Below are 23,008 nucleotides of genomic sequence, written 5' to 3'. Positions count from 1 at the left end.
TTCTAATAACCCCTTAGAGTTTGAATTCCAAAAAGCTTTTGGAGACTCTCCAAAGAGCACCTAGGTATATTCCGAAGGAAATGAAGAATAAACTATAAATTATAGTAAACTTGCGAGTACACCATGTGTCAATCTTTCTTGAGGGAGTGTTGGCTTTGAAAAGAGCCGATTTGGTCTCAATGTTTCAATACTCTGTCTTCAGAAAAGAGCTGGAGAAAATTGCTGCTTTTCTTTTATCAGGCAGAGTAAAAAAACAAGTCAGATTTGAAACATTACCTCCCTGAGTGCTTCATGTTGACCCTCATTTTGACAGCGCGAGTCCTGTATGTTTCATACACACTGGGTCCCTTTACATTTGGACAAGTGTACATGTACACTGTGCATAATCATATGGAACACCCACATGACATGGACCTAATGTATTTACAGCATTGCAGAGAACAAGTGTGTTCATCAGAAGCAAGGCCAGATAAACACATCTGACTTAAAGTGATATCCGGTTCATTTTTGTCTCTCTCGTCCACCCGCGTTTGAAGTGCACCATCGGCAGGGTTTTCTTTTAACCAGTGGGACGGTGGGTATTGAGCATCACTGCGTAGTGTCGATGGCGACATCATTCCGAGAGCTACAGGAGAATAAAATGCTCAGGGAGAGCAGGAGAGTGCTTGGCATTTGAACGACCGTGGCCGTAAAATGCCAAACCTCTTAAAGGGGCAGTTGCTATTTGGATAAAATAGATGCCGAAGATTGAGGGAGAGATGATGTTGGCTTTTTAATTATGCCGAGATCTATACACCCTTAGAGGCACAACGTCATGGATCCTACTAACGCAAAACAACTATAGATTTGCCACAGAATATTATTTTAAGAAACCATTACAGGCAACATGTTGCATGATAGTTTTGTTGGTAACCCGTTTTCTTCTAGGATATACTGAGCAACTTTGTGAGCCAAGTGGCTCGTTAAAAAGGATTTAGATTACATTATTTTGAAAATGTGGCAGTTTTTTTTATTTTATTTTTTTTAAATTACAAATGTCTCCTTTTGAGGAATGGCAAAGCTCAGTAGGCAAGATTTACCTGTGAAAGACTTGCCTAAAAATTATTTTTAAGGTTGTCAGTTTCTTGTTTGTTTGATTTATTATTAGTATTCAGTTATCTATTTTTTTTAATTAATTTTGTGTGTTTTGCTTTGTGCTTTGGTTTCTTTTTCTTCTTGGGGAGGGGGGTTTTGGACAAGAAAATTACATTTTGCGATTGAGTAATCTATGAAGACAACAAGTGCTCTTATAAATTACAGGTTTAACTAAAAGTAATTATACAAAAACTAGTCTGAAGTCTGTATAAATTCTAAGGGTGCTCTTCATATGTACTCTACATCAAGAGATTATTTAGGACTAATATTTTTTTTTTTCCCGCACAATTTTTTTTGCTAATTTATGACTTGTAATATTCAGAGAGAGCTGCAACCTTTCTCCGAGGTATCAACCATAGTTGATTAAGGCTCGCCTAGGGGCCAGAAAGAGTCAGAATAACATATAATCTATGCAGGGTGATATCCCTGGCACATGTTGCTACATGTTAATCAGTTTAGAGATCACAGGAAATGCCGTTTCTCGACCCTCGCAAGAATTAATTGCAATCCTGTGGTTATTATATCTGGATCTGACTGGACGGGTTAGGTGTTGATGTTTGCTGGTTTACGTAAAGTATTTATTAGATATACATGCAACAGTAAGAAAACCTATGACCGATCTTGTTGCTTAAAAAGGCACTGAACATTTTTTGTAATTGTCAAAGACTAGTTTTCCCACTTTTTACAATATAATAATGTTGAAGTCTTATATAGCACACGTATAGCCCAAATAAGGTACTCATGGCGCTGAGTATATACAAACTTTCAGAAATATCGGTAATTGCAGTGTTGAATCTTGAGACCCAATTATTTAGCACCTTATAAGGGTTAACAAAGTGCTATGGCGCATACAGCAGCCACAGCCAGGAACACCGGGGCGTACCCCTTCTCTTTTCGAAAAGTGCACTGGGTTCTTTTACATGCATTACACAACACATGGGACCAACGGCTTTATGTCCCATCCGAAGGACGAAGCAATGGTTAAGTATCTTGCTTAAGGACACAAGTGTCACGGCTGGGGATTCGAACCCACACTCTGCTGCACTTTGTATCCTAAATGGTGTACAATAACAAACCATGAGATCAATCGGTCATCGACATTGTAAGAAAATAATGAGAACCATTGTTGCACAAATTAGTGTGCTTTCAGTTGCATACTAAAAGGCTTCAGCTGAAGTCTTTAAATATTTGAGTGAAAAATTACATGTACACCTCTTTCTCAAAAAGTTAGTTCCTTCAGAGGGAGCCGTTTCTCACAATGTTTTTCACTATCAACAGCTCTCAATTGCTTGTTACCAGGTAACGTTCTTTGCTAACAATTATTTTTAGTAATTACCAATAGTGTCCATGCCTTTAAATAATTGTGGCAGTTTTTATGTGAGGAAAGAGTTGAGTACCGAAGCGCGTATGTGAGGCTCAAGGGGACCACCACTGACCTGGAACTGGTCATTATTTTTGTTACAGATGCCGGGGGAAATATCACCGTTCAATTGGAACAACGTCCATGTGGCCAAATGGAGCATGAAATGATACTGTGCTTGGCTGATCTTAGAGGTAGAAATAACATGTGGCATGTTATTGCATTACAAGTACATGTTGGATGCTGTCCCTCATGTGCTGTTTCTCTGAGAGTAAGTCCCATGGCATGCTAACCAACAATCCAGGGTCCAACTTCATGGCTCTGCTTACTATAAGAAAAGAATCCGAGCTTGCGGAATCAGGGGATACTGTGCTTACATCAAACCTATTTCAACAGTTAGCAGTATTTCAACGGTATATCCACTTTTGGCATTTTGCTGGTTACTGATATTCAGCTGTTGTTTGCTTATCCTGAAAATTACACGGAAATTTGGTTGGTAATCCTGTTTTAACCAAGGACGAAAGTTTCTTGCTAAGCAAATGTTTGTGCTTACAGGCTTTATGAAATTGGGCCCAGATCTTGACGAATACAAAGTCTTAGGGGTGGAACTTGACAGAGGCTGTGGAAGCAGTGACTTAGTAGGAGGGACCTGATTGAAATGTTCTACTGTACCTTTCTGACAGAGACTCGACAGTGGCAAGGCTCCAGGATCCCTGTGGATGCGTTGGCCGTCATCCTGCATGAGAACTTCATCGTCGCTCCCCATTTCACTGAATGATCAGACACCTCCTCTCTGAGTAAAAAAAAGAAACAGTTTGTTTAAAATCAGTCATGATGCTGTAAATTATATTGAGAAAGAAACAAATGACATACTGGTCATCGTATTCAAAGTGGCAGGGGCAGGGGAGGGGGTTAGGTTCAACCAGCCCCCACCCCCAGTAAAAACCAAACACTGCAGTGCACTGTATACTTTTATAATCTGAGGAGACCCTATACTTTAACATGATTCCTTTTTTTAGTCTATGATCAGTGGCTAGAACCCATGGAAGGGTCTACAGCCAAAAATTATTCCCTGCTTTAGAAGAGAACCTTACCCATCTCTATTCCCATACCCACAGTAAATATCCTTACCACCCCCGCCCCGCCCCGACATCTTCCCTGAATTGGCAAACACCACCCCATCACCATCCTACCCCCAAACCATCACCTCACCCTAACACCCTCCCAAACAGATCCCCCAGCACCAAACCATCGCCCCACCAACAGATCACCCCACCCCAAACCATGACCCCCTACCAAACCATCCCCCCCCCCCCCCCCCCCCCGCCGACAGATCACCCCACCCCAAACCATGACCCCACCCCAAACCATCCCCCCACCAACAGACCACCTGCTAAGACATCAGACCCTCACCCACCCTCCAGTGACTCCAGTATTTGTAAACTTGTACCTCACAACCTCTACAACCCCCTCAAGGGGCCAAGGATAAAGCTGTTCTCACTCACACAGTCCATGGACCACTTCACTGTTGTGACATATTTGACAGCCAACTACAAACTTACAAGTTGTAATACACATCTTAAATGTATAGTTGTGGTCAGGAAACAATAACACTGGTCAGGCCTGGAATTTTAGACAAATTCTGATGGATTTTGTTTTGAGTGGAGCCAAGGTCAAGCCCAAGGGTATGTTTCTATTTTCTGTAAACAAACTTGCAAATTACTGAAAAATCCACTTGCTTTAACAATAAATTCTGTGTTACTTATTTTTGTTAGGTAAGCAAAGAATGCCTAGTAACAAGTAGTACGCACGCACACAAGCAAATTCCCTGCTAAACTGTGAAACAAGGCGGAATTCCCTGCTTCCGTAAGCACTGATTATTCGTTTACGGCAAGCTGAGCCATGAAATTGGGCTCTGCTCTAGCGGGGCAATGGTTGTGGGTTCAAACCCCACCAGAGCGCTACACTTGTGGATATTTTTCCCAGGACTCTGGAAAGTACTGAGTAATACAGTGCCTAAACAGTGTAAGGGGGGAATTACACAGGCCAGATACTTCACGGAGGCAACAAAGGCGACTGCCTCCATTCTCCCCTGGTCAATGCCTTGGTGCCCTTGAAATGCTCCAGTGGAAATTTACAATTTCCTCATAGGGTGTGCCTTTACCAAAGAGAAAATGCCTTGGTGCTCTTGGCCTTGTAAAAACAAAGCATACAGGCCTTGAATTAGAGCTTTCAGAAAAGCACTGAGGGGATGCCTGCCTGCCTAAGTGGATTGTAACATTTGGCTCACTGAGAATAGGGGGGGGGGCATTGGGCTAGAGAGCAAGGACCAGACAAGAGTGCCACAAGGCAGGGTGTGTTGAGTTGTTTAAAATTGAAATTTGGGGATCTCAAGGAATTTGAAAATGCTTGACATGGGGTGATTGTCAATGACAAGGCATGTCTCTAAAGACTATTGAGGAAATGGGAAATATACCAGCTGTGTAGGATATAAACACTTGTTGTTTGGTTGTGTTTTGTTTATTCGAAAGTATGTAGAGTGTGGGGACTCTTATAAATAAACTTGTTTGAAAAGATTAACAAGAAAAATGAACAATGGTGCTTGTGAACCAAAATCACTGGGGTTAACCCCTACTCTTTCAAAATAAGTGTTCTGGGTTGTTTTACATGCACTATCAATCCTAGTACATGGGACCTAATGCCCCATCCAAATGACAAAGCAATTATGGTTTAAAAGTATCTTGCGAAAAACACAAGTGCCACAGCCAGAATGCCAACCCACACTTGGCTGATCAGAAACACCAGAGCTTGAGTCCGATGCTCTTAACCGCCACATGACTGGATTCTGGGTAACCCACTGGATAGTTTAACCTCAGGTACGTGTACATATGAAACATCAGGATACTTATGAACAACATTAAAACACTAAATAGTAACCTAAATAATAGGGCCTATGTTGTAGAAAACTGGAGATCTATAAACAAGTAGAACTGTAGAAGAATGAAAAGATTCAACAATCTGCTATGGTCTCTCGCTCACACCTACAAACAAGAAACATTATCACTGACATGATCTACATTCAAATCAAATTCCGATCCACAAGCCTGCAATTCCCACGCCTGAATCTCTGTCGACAATACTCCACGAGGACAACAACATCGAAAAACAAAAGAGTAAAGCGATTGCTGTTATCTGTCTCCAACACTTCCCCTATGAATGCTGGAAATATTGATCGCTTCAAGCCCTGGCCAGGGAACAAAAACATCAACAACAACTACAGGTAAACGTACAAGTATCACTGGGAATACATGGACAAGATGGCTAGAGTTCATTGATCGCAGCAGACATTTTCATTTTTAAAGAGATTTAAAAAATGGCAAAGCAGTGCTAGGTGTTATTTACCGTACGCTGAGGACTTTGAATGCAAAGCTTTTAATGAGGGGAAATCCGCGAGGTGTCGTGTATTTAGACGACTCAAGTGTGACCTTTCAGGGATGAGGATTTAAATTATTTGCAATGGCGGCTGGCCGATGTTAATCCTTAAAAGAAATGCTGCGCTGTACACAGACCGTAATAAGAGTGAAATTTTGATTGGATCATACTAGTCGGCTGTAGTCGCAGTGCTCTCACTCTCAGGATCCATCCATGCTCCGTTCTTAGAGGGGCTTGCAAAAAATAGTTAATGGCCTGACGTTTCAACCCTAGCAGATTCTTTCTCGAAGGCTTAGAGGGGCTTGGTAAATTTTCTCACGGTTAAGGGCACCACGGCCATGAGATAAATATTAAACTTTTATTTGGGCAATTTAATTTTATTTATTTCAAGAAAATTTGAAGGCTCAAGGAGTTTGTGAGAAAATCCTAACATCTGTAAAAACCTGAGATATCACACGCCTACTGATGAGATTTTCAGTTTGTGTTTTGTTGTTAATCGAAACTCTTCCGAAAAACCATAATGCGATACTTCCTCTAACGAAACTACAAAGACTATGTGACCTGTGACATCACGAGCCACAGAGCCTGGACAACCTGCAAGCAAAATATTTACATGGCCCAATCGAAGAATGAATAAAATCTTAAATTTTCATGAAGATTGCTCTGTCCAATTTTTATCACATTTAATCAAATTTGTTCAACTTTTATTTTTTATAACTCTTGAATTTATCGGGAAAACGTTACACAAAATGTAAATTTTCCCACATGACCAGAGTAATCTTGCCTGCGAGAAAGGCCCTGGAAAGTATATGTAAGGTCACTCATTTTCAACCAAAGGCAACATTGAATATATTGTGCCTCTGATGAAAGTCCAGCCTCAATCGAAAGCTACGCCAATCTCCCCTACTAGTTAATATTTGCACTATACACATTTCTAAACCCATTTCAACAATTGTACCCTGTCCGTTGAAACGAATCTGATTGTGCAAAATGAGATTGTTATTGACTCAGACATCCAAAGAACCTTCAAACCTAAAACCTGTTACAGCACAGCACTGTGTAAACCATAAAACACAATCAATGCAAATGAATGTTTTCACACACCCTGTGACTGTTTACATAAGACACCTTTCTCCCTCTGGCAAAAAAACTGCACAAACAAAACAACACCCCCCCCCCCTTTTAACAGATCTAAGTTTAACTGAGTGTTGCAGACAATAGAGCATGAATTCAATGCATGTGGCGGCACTTAATTGCTTTTGGAATGGAGTAAACTCATTCCCATGGTGAAGCTTTCAAATTGTAACCTCTAGAAATTTCATTATAATAGATGTGGTCTGATATTGCTATTTAAATTTCCTGCCAGGACAAATTTTCATCGAGTTTCTTTAGCAAAACATGAGAGTGAGGAGTCACTCAATACCCAGTTACCGGCTCTAAATAAACCGTTTTAAATAAACCGTTCTAAATCCATTTAGTAACGAAGTGCTAATGTTTGAGAATCTTTAAGTGACGATGGCAAGGCATATCGGCTGGAAGTTGTATGTGTTGAGTTACCCCAACGTTAAAGGAATTTGCTGGTTTTGTGATAAGGCGCTTTTGCCTCAGGAGTTTCTTTAAATCCGACCCCCATTATCAACACCTCATCAAGCTAATCCCACCATGAATTTCTCCCTTTTATGGTTTTATCACAGATCTTGAGGCTATTTTTCAAACACACCAAAAGAGTGAGATATCCCCGTTTCTTTTCCCATGAAATGAAAAATGGCTATCCCCTCTCGATCTATAATCACAACCCTTCTCCATTCCTACAGCTAGGCGCTATTTTTATTTACCTCCATTCTATCTGGTATTCATTCCTCTGATCAATAAACTGACCTTAACAATTCCAATTCCTAAAACATACTCCTGGAGTTCATATTTCCTCACCTGGTAAAATCCCCATGGCAACTGGGGTGTTATCTTACAATGTGACAAAAGTGGAGAGGGTTGGATTTTGTTGCTGAATGGAACATTTCTATGGCCTCTTTGAATACACAGACTACTGTAATTGTTAAATCTTGTAACTGAAGGCAATATGTTCCTGGACTACAGCCACAAGCAAAATGCAAGAGAGCTACATGTACCACCACAAAAGTTAAGGAACTAAACATTTTAACATCACTTTTTTTCAAATTTTCACAGATTTGAACGTAACTTCAAAAAATGAGAGCCGTACATTACATGCATTGTGGTGTTCATTATGTTTTTTGTTATTTTGGAAACACAGACTACTGTAATTGTTAAATCTTGTAACTGAAGGCAATATGTACCTGGACTACAGCCACAAGCAAAATGCAAGAGAGCTACATGTACCACCACAAAAGTTAAGGAACTAAACATTTTAACATCAATTTTTTTCAAATGTTCACAGATTTGAACGTAACTTCAAAAAATGAGAGCCGTACATTACATGCATTGTGGTGTTCATTATGTTTTTTGTTATTTTGGAAACACAGACTACTGTAATTGTTAAATCTTGTAACTGAATGCAATATGTTCCTGGACTACAGCCACAAGCAAAATGCAAGAGAGCTTCATGTACCACCACAAAAGTTAAGGAACTAAACATTTTAACATCAATTTTTTTCAAATTTTCACAGATTTGAACGTAACTTCAAAAAATGAGAGCCGTACATTACATGCATTGTGGTGTTCATTATGTTTTTTGTTATTTTGGAAACACAGACTACTGTAATTGTTAAATCTTGTAACTGAATGCAATATGTTCCTGGACTACAGCCACAAGCAAAATGCAAGAGAGCTTCATGTACCACCACAAAAGTTAAGGAACTAAACATTTTAACATCACTTTTTTTCAAATGTTCACATATTTGTTCATTATGTTTTTTGTTATTTTCTCAACTACTAGCAGACACTGTACTTGGCTGAAACATTCACAGGTGACTTATACTACGTGTATCTTTCTCAGGCCTGTATTCATCATTTTTTAAAGGAAAGGGGCACCAAGGCATTTTCCCCTTGGTAAAGTGCACCATGAGGAAATTGTAAATTTCCACTGGAGCATTCCAAGAGCACCAAGGCAATGACCAGGGGGTACGGAGGCAATCGCCTTCGCTGCCTTCATGAAGTATCAGGCCTGTAGTCTTGATAATTTTGCTTGTACATCAGCTTGACAAACACTGATCTACAAGTCTTCCTTTAAAAAGGCTAGAGAGAGAGCATCTTCAGGTGGACGGATCTAGGATCTACAGGCGATGCGCTCACCCTGGGAAATTATGTCAACCGAGTGATTAAGATTGAACGTACTCATCCCACAAACACTGATCTACAAGCCGTCCTTTAAAAGGGCTAGAGAAAGCATCATCAGGTGTGAACCCTGGCTCTACGGATCTAGCATCTACAGTTGATTCGCTCACCCTGGGAATTTATGTCAACCGAGTGATTAAGATTGAACATACTCATCCCATAAATTGGAAAGAAACAAAAACACGACTATGGCCTGCTGACCAGGGTTACGCCAAGTAAACAAAAATACCAGTTGATCGTCCAGGTTTTGTCAAAAAGAGGAGAATGAGGGCCTTATTATTTTTACTTTTTTGTTTTGTTTAAAAGGTGGCTGCCAAGCATTCTTCAGTTTAAAGTCACCACTTACTAAATATAATATGTAGTTGTATTACAAGTTCTTAAAACATAAGTAAGTTTGATGAGAAATATGCAGAAAATTTGTCTTTATGAAAACAAAATGTGAAAAAAGGGGGAAAAAGATGCAGTCTCAAAAAAGGATGAGGGAGGAGACAATCAACTGGTATTTTTTTAATTAGGCCTTATGGGACAGTTCTAATCAGTGGCTGATTCTGTGAATGTATTTAGTGCATTCCCCCAGCTGTGGAGCTTTAGCTAGATTGGGCTGGGATTTAATTAAAACATAAAGCTAGGACCCATGATTAAAAGCCTTGGAAATGACATTTTGTTTGGGGGAAATATCTACAACTAAACTGATTGATTATCGGAGTGTTATGTTAGACTAAATTGACCAGGATGAGATGTGTTTATTTATACAGTCATGTTGTTTATCTTCTCTGATTCAAACCAATGTAAACTCAAACAATAACCTTTTCAAGAAAGTTCTGGCATGATGCTTTTGAACTTGTTGTTTGTATTTGTATCATGAGCGAGGGCCAATACCCATACATTACCAGATTTCATTATTATTATGTACAGAAATGAAAACAAGAGCCAATTAAGTTTAGTAAACTGATCCAAATAGTCAACTGATCGAAGCGAGGATTTAGTGGAATGCTGCCAACATGCATTTTCACTGGAGTGCAAGAAAACGTTTTCAGCGCCATAAAATTCACAGACTCAATACACAAACCCCTTCTAATTTGTTCCTTCAGGTGAAAAGAAACTAAACAATACAACAGGCAACTGAATTACAACGTTTTCATTTTGAACAAAATTGACAAATTAACGGAAGAGTCTACAACTCTTTAAGCGAATCTACTATTGATTTGAAAGTCTAATGAAGTACATGTAAATACATTCATTACGTTCACAAAAACGTTGCCATTAGATATACACTACATGGTGCTCTGTACGATACATGTACACGAATCCACTCAGCTACATAATTGAAGGTTGCCTTCCTATTAATTCAGACAAATCAATAATTTATTTTAGCGGCCGCCGCCAGGCTAGGAACATCGCCGCGATAACACTTGTCCAAATTTTAATCTTGGTATTGGGATTAAGTACTAAAGAGGAAGCGGTTTTAGCTGTAGTTTATAACTGATTAATCTTCAATAAATCTTGATAAATTGTTGGCCGTTTAAGCCAACTTCAACATGGAAATAAAGGGGCTCCAGGGCTTTAATGCGGGGTGGGGGGGGAGGTCTCCAAGACTTGTAGTTCAACATTTGCACTGGACCAGAAAATTGTTTACACAAGACCAGCATTAAAATGAGAAAAACAGTTTTAGAACATGAACTTTTATTTTGATTTGACCAAGAACTTGGAAAAGATTTATCTTGTTTTGGGGGCAAGTACTGTACATGAACTTTCATAATTTAAAGACAAGTTTGTTGTCAAACTCAAACTCAAAGTCTGAAAAACCACAAGACCACCGGACTTGTCCAGTCATAATTTTGCTGGCCTGATGCAAAATCAGTGGGCCTCATTCTTGCAGCCCCAGGCCTGTATGCTTCGCTTTTGAAAGGGCAAGGGCACCAAGGCGTTTTCTCCTTGGTAAAGGGCACCCTATGAGGAAATTGTAAATTGAGGAAATTGTAAATTTCTACTGGAGCATTTCAAGGGCACCAAGGCAACGACCAGGGGGCATGGAGGCAGTCGCCTTCGTTGCCTTTGTGAAGTGTCAGGCCTGCAAGAATTTTGGACAAAAGTGGCTCAAACATCATGAATGATGACAAATAAGTTGCTCATAAAACTATTATAGGGCACATTAATCCATCATGCCTAATGATGATACTCCAGTGGCACTTTAACTACACAGCCCTACAAACCAAAGGTCAACAATTCCAGAGAACGAGCCTCTGTGATCTCGTGCAGAGTCACAGGGAGTGAGAGACACCTTTGATATCCTTCATTAAATATGTAGATAAGGTCCTCAGGATTTGTTTGCTATTGCAGTAAACCCAGAGATAAAGACAAGCCCATAACAATATGTCAATGCCCAAAACAAGTTTGTATACAAATAATTTTTTGTTAGATACTACCAGCCTCTCCTCACAAAAACATTCTCTCTTGTAATATAGAACACAGTGTACTTATAGGTTGCGTTTGATTAGCTTCCATGCGTGTACCGGTTATTAACACTCCTGGTAGCCATGAAATGAGGCTAATCGAACGCTGTGTTTTCGCTTATTACTCTGTGAAAATAAAGGTCAATGGTTATTGCGTAGCGGATGAACTTTAAAAAAAGTGTAAACAGACAGCTCAGTAATCTGCTCAATTAGAAAATCTGCTCAATTAGGTCTGTGACGACACAAGTAAACTTATGAAGGTGCACCAAGGCTAAGACCAGGGCAACAGAGGGCATGACCTTCAGGTTATTCCAGTACAATCTCTATTGGGAGAAGTATTGGTCCTGAGAAGAATGAACCAGGGTTAAGATCTCAAAGTTTCGAGCTGTGTGCTCTGTCTGTCTTCATTAGAGAGCTCTCAAAAAACCCTCAAAGGCCATAGCATAATAGAAGCGCACATTTCTGTCACTGATTGATCTCAAGGCACTTCTACACGCCTGTGAGGTATGTGGGGCTACGTTTGAATTATGAAACTTACTCCTTTTAAATAGCAAGATGGTTGTACATGTAATGGTTTACAAAGGTGCTATGGTGCAATATGCTGCCAATCAAACCAGGAATATAAAATAATAAAAACTACCATCTGTGTCATTCATGGTTGATAACTTGTAAGTAAAAAAAAAAATGTGTGTTTGCAAACAGCTATCAAAGACGCACACAGCTTGACCGATCAATAAATTAAATTGACAGATTTACCTGTACTTCAGTGTCAACAACATTAACGATGCGTGAGCACACCCAACACAATAGCAAGTAATCCCACAGAATCTGCATGTATTGAACGGTTTACAAAAACTAATGTTTAGTGGAGTGTAACACAACCAAAAATGGCAGACTGGGCAAGGTGTGTTCTTAGAACCAAAAATCAAAATCAATATTTCATATAAAGGCTTTTGTACATATTATGTAATATGGACACATCCTTGCCTTCTATAGTCCTCCTTGATACAAACTTAAAGTCACTGTAGAACCATAGAGGAATTTTTTTCCCTCCATTGTAGAACCAGGGAAATGGCTTGCATTGGAACTATTTGCACTTTAAATTGTTTTTTAGCAACGAGTCAGACCAAATCAGGAGGATCAAAACATTGAGAAAGTGTCCATGGTCAAAACAAGTACAAGAAACCTTGACTACACAATGGTTGCTTTGTTTTTGAAATGTGTGCACTTAAATTGAAATTCCTGTCCACACTTAAAGTTACAGAGCCAAGATGGAGAATACTTGGTCATGCATTATCTTGTTTCACCCAAGCAGGGGCAGAGCTCTCAAGGGTGGGCTCTAGCCCTGGGTATTTGCCAGGGTTAGCGATTCAAACAGAATTTAAAAAACAATTTTCCCAGGTTAAGTTCATTGAAAAGTAGGCTTAAGTTACATTAGGCTTTAGTTACAGTGCATGATATTTGAAGACTAGACTACTAGTCTATTACAAAACAAACATTTGATGTTACGTATGGGAATTCCTCCATGAGGCAATGCAGGGTGAGGTTTCAAAATTTGGTGTGCTGCATCACCATGTGTACTTCGACATCAATTATAAAATAATATTTACTTTGCTGCGTAGATTTTTTTCTTCCAAGACCTGTCCAGCTACAGTATTATTTGCATACTACAAAACATGGAGCTTAAATGCCAGACATATGGCTTCATTAGCTACAAGCACATACTGTAGACTCAATAATCAAGTACATTGTAAGGAATTTGTTGACAGAACCTCAAAGGTCCATGAGCTGAAAACTTTAAAATGACATTTGAAGAAACATTTCAGGGTGTGCCTATTGTTATTAATCCCCCCCCATGCTTCACACAAACACAGAGAATCAACAAGACCCATGCATTGAGAGGGGATAAAGGCAATATGTGTAGCAAGGATAAAGGAACCATTGGACTAGCACTACTAGATGGGTTTAGAGCACATCAATAGTTCAATACCCAATTGGGCAAAGTTTGTTGACCCTACTGGAGGCCGTAGTAATGAATTGGGCTGGACCCTCCCTTGGTTACCAATGAGCTTTACTCCGAAGCTTCACTGTGGATTAATTTATGATTTTTGAAAACCACATTCCATTGGGGATAATTAGGGATAGGGGATTAGGGACCATCCTTTAATCTTTCTGACTGACTGATCACTAGTTGTTCCTTCTTAAGCCCACTCACTCAATAACTGCAATAAATATTCATTCATTATTTACCACTTTGCAGACCAATATATATCCCAACAGTATGGAATTGGAAAGAGCACATCAATCATAATCTTTTTTTTCAATTTGATATATTTTGCCATGTTCCCTATCTCATTAGTGAGAGTATACACAAAGAAAGACACTTACTTCTTGTTCATCTGTTTTCCCATAGTTATATAACCTGACAGCATCTGTGTGTTCTATGGGAAATCTGAGCTTTAAAAGCAGATGGTTTGAAGCTGTTAATTCTTCCAAACAATTGCAGTCTCTTCCAACTGTTTCAAAATGCTTTCTTGAACTAATTTATACACTTGCCTTCTGTTTCATACAAAACCTAAGATCTTGTAGTCAAAGCTTAACTTTCTCCTGAGAAACTACTGCGAATCAAATTCTTCAAGACAAGAGAAGAGAACACCTCAGAGAATCAAAGGAAATGAAACCTGACTTTTATCTCATTTGCCTCCGAGGCTGATGGTGCAGCATTTCTTTACACTAACTGCTTATCTACAATCTGACCATTAACAGCTAGTCAAGTTTGAGTTTCCTTTGATCATCTCAGAAAGAGGGAATCTCAATTACAAAGTTTAATTCCTGGGGTTTTATTTTTTGGGAGGGTAGGGGTCTGTTTCTGTGGAATTGCCCTCTGGCAGTTGGTCTCAATTTGCTGAATGGCTCCATGCACATTGGGGTTTACATGGCTCTAATTCTTCACAGGTCTTGTAGATTTCTTCCCCAGTGTCAAAGGAAAAGAAATATTTACGGGAACAAAAACTAACTTTAACACCAACTTTTGGCTGGAAAGAATAATATCCAAAAATGTATGCTTTTAAGATATATCTTAGCATTTTTCCTTTAAAAGAAGTCAACATATCAACAGTGAGTCAAGCATTAGCTTTGTTGCCAAAATAAACATATGATGCAAAAGTTTGAAATTGGCAAATTTATTCCCTTGAAAAATTAAAAATTCTCAATGCGTGACACTGCATGTCCGGTAAACTTACAGCATGTGGATAAAGTATCATTTTGTAGTCTGTCTATAACAAAGTGGATGGTAAAGTTTACAGGTGTTGTGTAACACATAAATGTAACTTTACTTTGTTGCTTCATTTCACAATTCTACCAGACAAAGAGTGAAACCCACACTTTGACTGCATCCAATCCCACGTCCTTTCATCTTGTTCAACAAAATGAACACCCACAAAATAACACAAATAGCTGTTGTTTCAACAAGAAAATCAACTCCACCAAAATGTCAGAGACCTTTTTACAGTAAATAAAATTACTCCATTTAAAACAAACACATAATGACCACAAGGCCAGCCTTTCTCTGTCACAGGGCACCCCTAACCACCCCCACAAATTCCTCATGCTTGTTGGCAACGCCTCATGACACAATATCCTTATACAAAGGTGATCTTCATCGTCAGGTATGGACAAAAGATCAGATTGCACACAAGTCATGCAAAATGGACACCAGTGACTCTTCAAGGCCAACCCTTTGTGATTCATTGATCCACTGACAATATCACTTTTAAGAGTTAAATTCTTTCTCTATAAATTCGTTTTTGATAACATCAATATGCTTTAGTTTAAGGCACTGGACACTAATGGTGATTCCTCAAATCAACTGTTAGCATACAATTAAGCTTGGTAAGGAGCAATGGAGAGCTGTTGGCAGGGAGTATAAAACATTGTGAGAAATGGGTTCCTCTGAAGTAACAAAGTTTTTTGAGAAAGAGGTAACTTCTTTCTCAAAAAATAAAAGGCTTCATGCCTGTATTCTTTTAGTACATTTTTGGGCATCTAAAAGCACACAAATTTGTGCAACTTCGATGACCAATTGAGTCGACTTTTTCACAGACTTGTTCATTTATGCCTATAAGATGTTGGGATACACCAAGTGAGAATACTGGTCTTTGACAATTACCAAAGGTGTCCAGTGACTTAATACCCTTTAACAGTCCTAAATCCTCCAAACTATTTATTCTTAAGGATTGGGGACAGCAGGATGTTAGAAACTGCTTATCATTGAAACATTCCACTCTTATCATTATGATAGTACATGTAGTCCAAACACAGGGTGTTGAGTTACCTCTAAATTGGGTACTTTGGAAAGCCACTAGGTTTATGTTTTTGTACTTTTCCCAACATTTTGGGGAAAAGACCCTTGTCATCTGAGGTCTCGAAATCAAATTCAAATCTTTTATCAACAGCTCTCCATTGCTTGTTACCAAGTAAGTTTTTATAAATGCTTTCAATTATTTTGAGTTTACCAATAGTGTCCAGTGCATTTAACTACCTGCTATAATGGAACTAATAATTGAGATTAATGTGGAACATTGAGACCAAGTCAGCTACTATTTCATTGACATTATTTCCCCTCACTAATTTCATTCTTGATGTCCCTTCAAAATATTCCCCTTGAAAGCCTTTTTAAGGGGTCAATGCCTTGTTCAAAAAGCTACAGCTTCCTCTCTTCAATTTCAAAAGATGAAATTCCTGGACTGTCAAAAAAAAGGAGGTCACGGACAGTTGGTTGCATGGTCAAAATAAAAAATGGCGCGCTTCGATGGTTTCATTACTTCTCATCAATCATTCATAAAATTGGAAAATGATTCAGGGTCGTGCCAAGGATTTTTGTTCAACAACTCATCAACTGTGAACTTGAATGATTTATGCATTCTGCAGCACTATGCGTTGTCCCACATCTGGCAGGAAATACTGCATGTTACAGCGCCAGGAGCGTCACTGGGTGACGGACATGTGCGCTATAGAAGAAGCCACAATTATTATTATTATTATTATTATTATTATTATTATTATTATTATTATTATTATTATTATTATTATTATTATTATTATTATTATTATTATTATTATTATTATTATTATTATTATTATTATTATTATTATTATTATTATTATTATTATTATTATTATTATTATTATTATTATTATTATTATTATTATTATAGTTATTATTATGCTTAAAAATAAAGCGTTACAAATTTAGGCCAGTTGTTTTTCTGAGATGAGATGTGATGAATAATGCTGGACTACAATACTTCAGCATTGTCATTTGTGGCAACTGTAATTTGAAGAAATATCAGTGTTTCACATCTGGCTGGGTCAAAATTTATGTGGTCTAGTTAGTTTGTATGCAATGCAATTAGAGTTGCAAAGGATGTGGGTTCGAATCCCACCTGAGTACTATGCCTATGATTTTTTTCAATCACAGATCTCGGGAAAGTTCCAAGCACTGAATACAGTGCTAAATATTAATAACACACACATCTGTGTTTTGGTATTTACCAAAACCCAAACTTAATAAACTCTGGTTTGGAAGCAAGATTACATACAGTTAGACTTTTCTTGATGTGGTTAAACAATTTTAAGAGTTGACCCTCAAATACTCACCGTGTCGATAATTCCGAGAAAGATCCGCCACCATCTAGCAGTCGTATTTTACTGAAAAGTACTCCATTGACAAGCGGGATCGACGAAAGCTCCACCAACTCAAAAATTACTTGGAACTTGTATTTCTTCTTCTTCATAATGAACGTCATCCAGGGAAGTTGTCTTCTCTTTACACTCCTTTCTTGATCAATTCAAACCTCAAAATATCATCCAAGGTAGTCCTTTAATACTTCTTCTTACAAAGTAGGTTTTCTTGTAAGAGTTACATGTTTGTACACAGTTACAATGGCATGTGACGACGTGTATCTAAATAAACACTGTTTACTTACGCAGTCATGACAAAATATAATTTGCAATGCTGTCACCGTTAACAATCACTCTCGCACAGTCCTCTCAAATGTTCGCTTACAGAAGCACGTCTGCATGTTAATGAAATAGTCATACATTCAATGTTTCATAAATAAAAAGAATTTTATCACCACGTATCCGGAATCCTCAAGGAAATCGTAAGAATGGACGGAAATAACGATGACTTTCTACTTGTCGACGGGGGTTGTTTGCTTGCGTCCGCTAGCTGAACTGAAAATCCCATGTATTTACACGTACTCACCGGAAGTAATCGGTTACTAGACAGGTTCCAATGTCTCTTTCAACGAAAAACGGCAACAACACAAGGTACCAGTCTGGCATTATTTTTTTATTTTTCCGTCTTCGTAGCTAGCGCCCTCTGTTGGAAAATAACTGGTCATCTTGTTCTCTATTTTTTTTTATTGGGGATCGGGGGCTGACTTGAGCTTTATTTTCTTTACAAAGTTATATTTCTTCTTCTTTAAAGGGCATCATGTCCGTAGCATTTGTTTTTTAAAGCTTTTACTTGCACTTATATTGATTGGCCCTCCGAATCAATTGATGTTGTCTTTCAGTTCATGGTTTCTTGAGACATCGCACAACAAGGACCATTGCTGACTAAAAGCTGTATTTGCTTTGGTGTCTGACATTATGTTTGGGAGTTTCATCCACCCAGAACTCAACAAAATGTTGTCCTTGTGCCACCTTGGCCTAGAGTAAAGGCCAAAGGAATTTTTAATGCAAAAGTTACCAACAAATTAAGTTCAGGCAACTTTCTCAGCTATATCGAAAAAAAGAAAAGAAAAAAAAAACATGAACAAGAAAGGAAAAACTATAAGAAACCATTTTCTGATTTTCATTGCCTGATGATGGTAAGTTGATAATTTCGCATGTGGTATGTCCTTTTTATAAAGTGAGCAGATACCCCCCCCCCCCATTTTTGGAAACAACGCCCCTACAGCCAGAAACAGATTATTATTACTATCCTACCAATGGAGGGCGCTATGCAAAACAACAAATCAGAAAACACCATTGCACAATCTTGCTTCCACATCACTCTCAATGTTTGATGATCTTCACTTTTTTAATCAGAAAACTTTAGCTGAAAATGGCAGAGGGAAGCCCCGACAACAAACCATATCACATGGACGAGGTCTGCAAGGGTCTCTTTCTCGGTAGCCGAGATGCAGTCCTCACCTTAAAGGGACAACGTGATTTACTGAAACACTCCATCAGCCACGTCTTGTCAATCGAGTGGTCCAAACCTGACATCTCTGCGTTGAATCTTGACCATAAGTTTGTGTATATTAATGATATGCCATCTGCAGATATTCTTAGCCACTTTGAGGAATGCATAGCGTTTATTGATGAGGCTCTGACGTCGTCTGGGAACATTCTTGTTCATTGGTTTGTATAGCTGGTTACTTATAATAGTTTTGGGTTGAACGAAGTCCAAAGAAAGATAATTGAAAAAGATAGTTAAATTTAAAACAGTAGTGGATATTGTAATGGTAAAGGTAGCCAACAAGCTATGAATGAGATGTTCATTACTATGGTCTAATATAGCATAACAAATCTCATTTCTAGGAGTAGTGGACATGATGTTTTACACTAAATAAATGCCATTTTTTAAGCCAGCAAATCACCATCAGTAGCATCCTGCAAAAAGCTAATAAAAATGATGTCCTTGATCCATACAGTATGATGGGGATTTCTAGGAGTTCCACTATAGTAATTGCATACTTGATGCATCGAGATAAGATAACATTCCAGAAGGCATTTGATTTGGTAAAGGAGAAGCACCCACGCACAGAGTAAGTATGCTGTTTGTTTATATAGGGCCAACCCACTTTCCTTAAACTCGGCCGGTTTGTTGAACAGAGCCCAATTTCATAGAGCTGCTTAGCACAAAAATTTGTCTAGAGCATGAATTTTTTTCCTTGATAAAAAACAGGATTACCAACCAAATTCCCATGTGATTTTCAGGATTTAGCTAACAACATTTGAATACCAGTATCAAGCAATATGCAATAAATGAAAATTTGGTTGTTAATCCTGTTTTATCAAGGAAGAATTTTCATGCTAAGCAAATTTTTGAAAGTTGTATAACTGGAAAATGTTTTTGTTTAAAGCGCCCTTTGTTTTTGCACAAATCTACAACTATCAAAAGTATGCGGGATTATTTGCGAACAAATTAAACACAGTGAGAAGCTTGACAGTTATTATCACTATTAAGGACAGAGTTTATGCAGGAGCATTAAGACAAGGAAGTGTGAAGTGAGTTATACTTATTAATATTTCTCATGTTGATCTATTTTCAGACCTAACGATGGCTTTGTTGATATGCTCTGTTTGTTTGAGGCAATGGGCTGTCAGTTTTCTTCATCACACCCTCTGTACAGACAACATAGATTAGGACAAATAGCTCCGGATATTCAAGGTACTGAAAATAGTTTCTGGTTTAAGTATTTCTTTCTATCTTCTTTCTAGCAAAACAAAACAGAAAACCCATCATGCTGGTAATGGCAGGGATGAGTCGACATTAACAGTAAACTGATGTTTTTGGTATTGAACTGGGTTTTTGTGGTCGTCTTTCTAAAAAAAGATATAGTGGTGTTTGCAAGTGTACAAGAATTATGATTTATGTTCCCAAACTGATGAACTGACCATCAAGATTTATGTTTCTACCAGCTGGTTCACAGGTACCTGAAGAGTTCATTGCAGCCGATCCTGCCCAGGAATCTGCCTCGACTGAAGCACAAACCGTCTACAAGTGCAGGAAGTGTAGGTCAGTGTGAACCGCCATCTTCCTATAATCAAAAACAATCTCCATGTGCACCTTAATTATCGATACTTTTTGTACCAAAGCAGCTCTATAAAATTGAGCACAGAATAGAGCTGCTTGAACAGAAAATGATGCTTAACATTTTCTGCTAAGCAAAAAAGTGCAGTATACCAGTCATAAATGGTATGACCTGGTACTTTGGCTGGTAACCTTATTTTGGTGAGCATAATTTTTTGTGCTTAACTTCTTTTTACAGCTGTATAACAATGGGCCGGGTCATTACCTCACAGTAGGTCCTCGGACCGTTATTAAACCTTTATAAATTATAATGAAACTTTGTTTTTGTATGGAACAGGCGAGCAGTTTTCTTTCAATCCATGGTTCTTGCTCATATCACTGGGAAAGGGCAAACAAGCTTCAGCTGGCACAAACAAATGCATCCTCTTGCTGTGACAACATCCCCTTCAAGCGCAATGGATTCATCCATATCATGCACATCCCTTTTTGTGGAACCAGTGAAGTGGATGGAACCATTATTAGTGGGGTGTTTAGAAGGAAAGGTAAGTTGATTGTCTAAACAACACCTCAAGTCTCCTGACAATTTCTCAAACCACAAATTAATGACATTCCACATTAGATTTGTTGTTCCTTATGACAGGCCCAATACTTCATGAAGGCAATTAGGGCCATGCCCAAAGCTATTGCCTTGGTGCACTTTGAAATAACATTGCCCTTCCAAGAAAGCAGTGACTGGCTGTGATGATATTTTATCACAGGCTGTAGAGTGGAAGTCCATCAAGCGAAAATTCTTGAGAATCCATTGGTGTTATTTGAAACATATTTTTAAAATCAGAATTGTGCGTTTTTCCGTTTCTCAGCTCTGCTGCCCAAAGTGTTCTTCACGCCTGGGATCTTTTAACTGGTCAGGTAAATTATACTCTCAATAATTATTTTCGTTTCAATCAACAAAATATTCACAGCCGTAAGCTCCCAATTGTCACCTTCAAAGCAAGAATCCCTCAAGCAAAAACATGCCAGATCAACTTCCAAAGTTCTGCAGAAATCAAATCCAAAGGCAGCTTGGTGGGGGGGATTCGAACCCACAACCTGTTCAGACTACAACAGAGACCACCAAAGATATCCACTGACCACGGCCCAATATCAAAGAGCTGCTCAAGCATACAAAGTGGCTAAGTACAACGAAATTATGCTTACCAAAATAAGGTTACCAGCTAAAATACCATTTTACATGTGTACAAAGTAAAACTGACATCCTGCTTAGTTGTGCTTAGCAGAAAAACAAGCAATCTGCTTATTAGGCAGCTCTATGAAATTGGGACCAGAGGCCAGTTCACATTCAACCCTAATAACATTGATTACATTCACATCTGGCAAAATAATTAAAGAAGTTTGTGTTGATCTTTTCAGGTCTTCAGTGCTCTTGTGGTGCGTGGGTCACCCCAGCTTTCCAAATTCATCAGAATAGAGTGGATAAATCAATTCGACGCCAAATAGTTCAAAGTGATCATCAACATGAAGTTGTATAGTGTTTTAATGAGAGCTGCTGCTGAAGCCATCAATTTGGACAAGGCAATCACTGAAAAAGTCATTTCTATGTTGATGTTATTTTTATAAGTATAACAGAACTCGATTTCACTATTAAAAGCTACATCTTTAGCTAATCCTTCAATACAGCCAGAGTGGTTTTGTATTATGACATTACACTTTGATTATCAATTAAGATTGATACAGGGTTAAGATCAATCTCAGCTCTTTGATGTAGTAGTTTAATGAGAGCTGCTGCTGAAGCCATCAATTTGGACAAGGCAATCACTGTAATAGTCTTTTCTATGTTAAAGTATTTTTATAAAAACAGAACTCGATTTCACTATTAAAAGCTACATCTTTAGCTAATCCTTTAATATAGCCAGAGTGGTTTTGTATTGTGACATTACACTTTGATTATCAATTAAGATTGATACAGGGTTAAGATCTATCTCAGCTCTTTGATGATGAAATCGACCCTTGACCTATCAAGGCACTTTTCAAAGGACAGGACAACAGTTGAGTCTTACATTAAAATGAAACCAGTGGTGGCGCTGGGCAATACTAGTTTCTTTACACACACTGGCAGGGCCAGAGGCGGTTTAGTTGGTAGTACTTAGTAGTACAATCCAATTGCAGTCCAATTTAGGCTAAACTTGGATGTTGTGCGAATGTGATGCAAACAGTCCAGTGGATAAGGTGCCAAAAGAAAAGAGAAAAAGTGCACTACATTTTACAGATACAGAAATAAGTAATGAATTTATAGAACAATATTCCTATGCTTTCAGGAGGCCACTATGAATGTCGCGGAACAATAGATGGTTGCAGACTTTTACAACTTACATAAACCTTGGGAAGAATGCATTATTGATGGCAATGTGATATTAAAAAAAGATAGCAATAAAACCAATAATCACCAATCTTTGTCAATTTATTTTAAAAATAAGAGCTTTGATTGAGTTGTGGGAACAATTAACATCTGAA

The 23,008-nt window shown here is 38.4% G+C and overlaps 2 protein-coding genes across 2 annotated transcripts in view; one reads left to right on the top strand and one right to left on the bottom strand.

Moving 5' to 3' along the window:
* LOC139948102 (early estrogen-induced gene 1 protein-like) overlaps positions 1-17,926 on the bottom strand; it is a 37,317-nt gene extending 19,391 nt beyond the window's left edge. The window contains exons 1-2 of the mRNA XM_071946133.1: positions 17,347-17,926; positions 3,167-3,287 (exon numbers count right to left, since the gene is read on the bottom strand). Coding sequence (XP_071802234.1) covers positions 3,167-3,287; positions 17,347-17,495 — 270 coding nt within the window. The 5' untranslated portion in view covers positions 17,496-17,926. The remainder of the gene's footprint in view (positions 1-3,166; positions 3,288-17,346) is intronic.
* Positions 17,927-18,721: 795 nt separating this feature from the next.
* LOC139948100 (dual specificity protein phosphatase 12-like) lies at positions 18,722-22,933 on the top strand. Its single transcript, XM_071946131.1, has 7 exons — positions 18,722-19,101; positions 19,395-19,508; positions 20,016-20,134; positions 20,386-20,482; positions 20,835-21,039; positions 21,358-21,406; positions 21,908-22,933. The coding sequence occupies exons 1-7, from the start codon at positions 18,803-18,805 to the stop codon at positions 22,024-22,026; spliced, it is 1,002 nt and encodes a 333-aa protein (XP_071802232.1). The 5' UTR covers positions 18,722-18,802; the 3' UTR covers positions 22,027-22,933.
* The last annotated feature ends 75 nt before the right edge of the window (positions 22,934-23,008 follow it).

This window comes from Asterias amurensis, chromosome 15 (assembly GCF_032118995.1).
Source record: "Asterias amurensis chromosome 15, ASM3211899v1".
NCBI lineage: Eukaryota > Metazoa > Echinodermata > Asteroidea > Forcipulatida > Asteriidae > Asterias > Asterias amurensis.
This window is presented reverse-complemented; position numbering and strand designations above follow the sequence as displayed.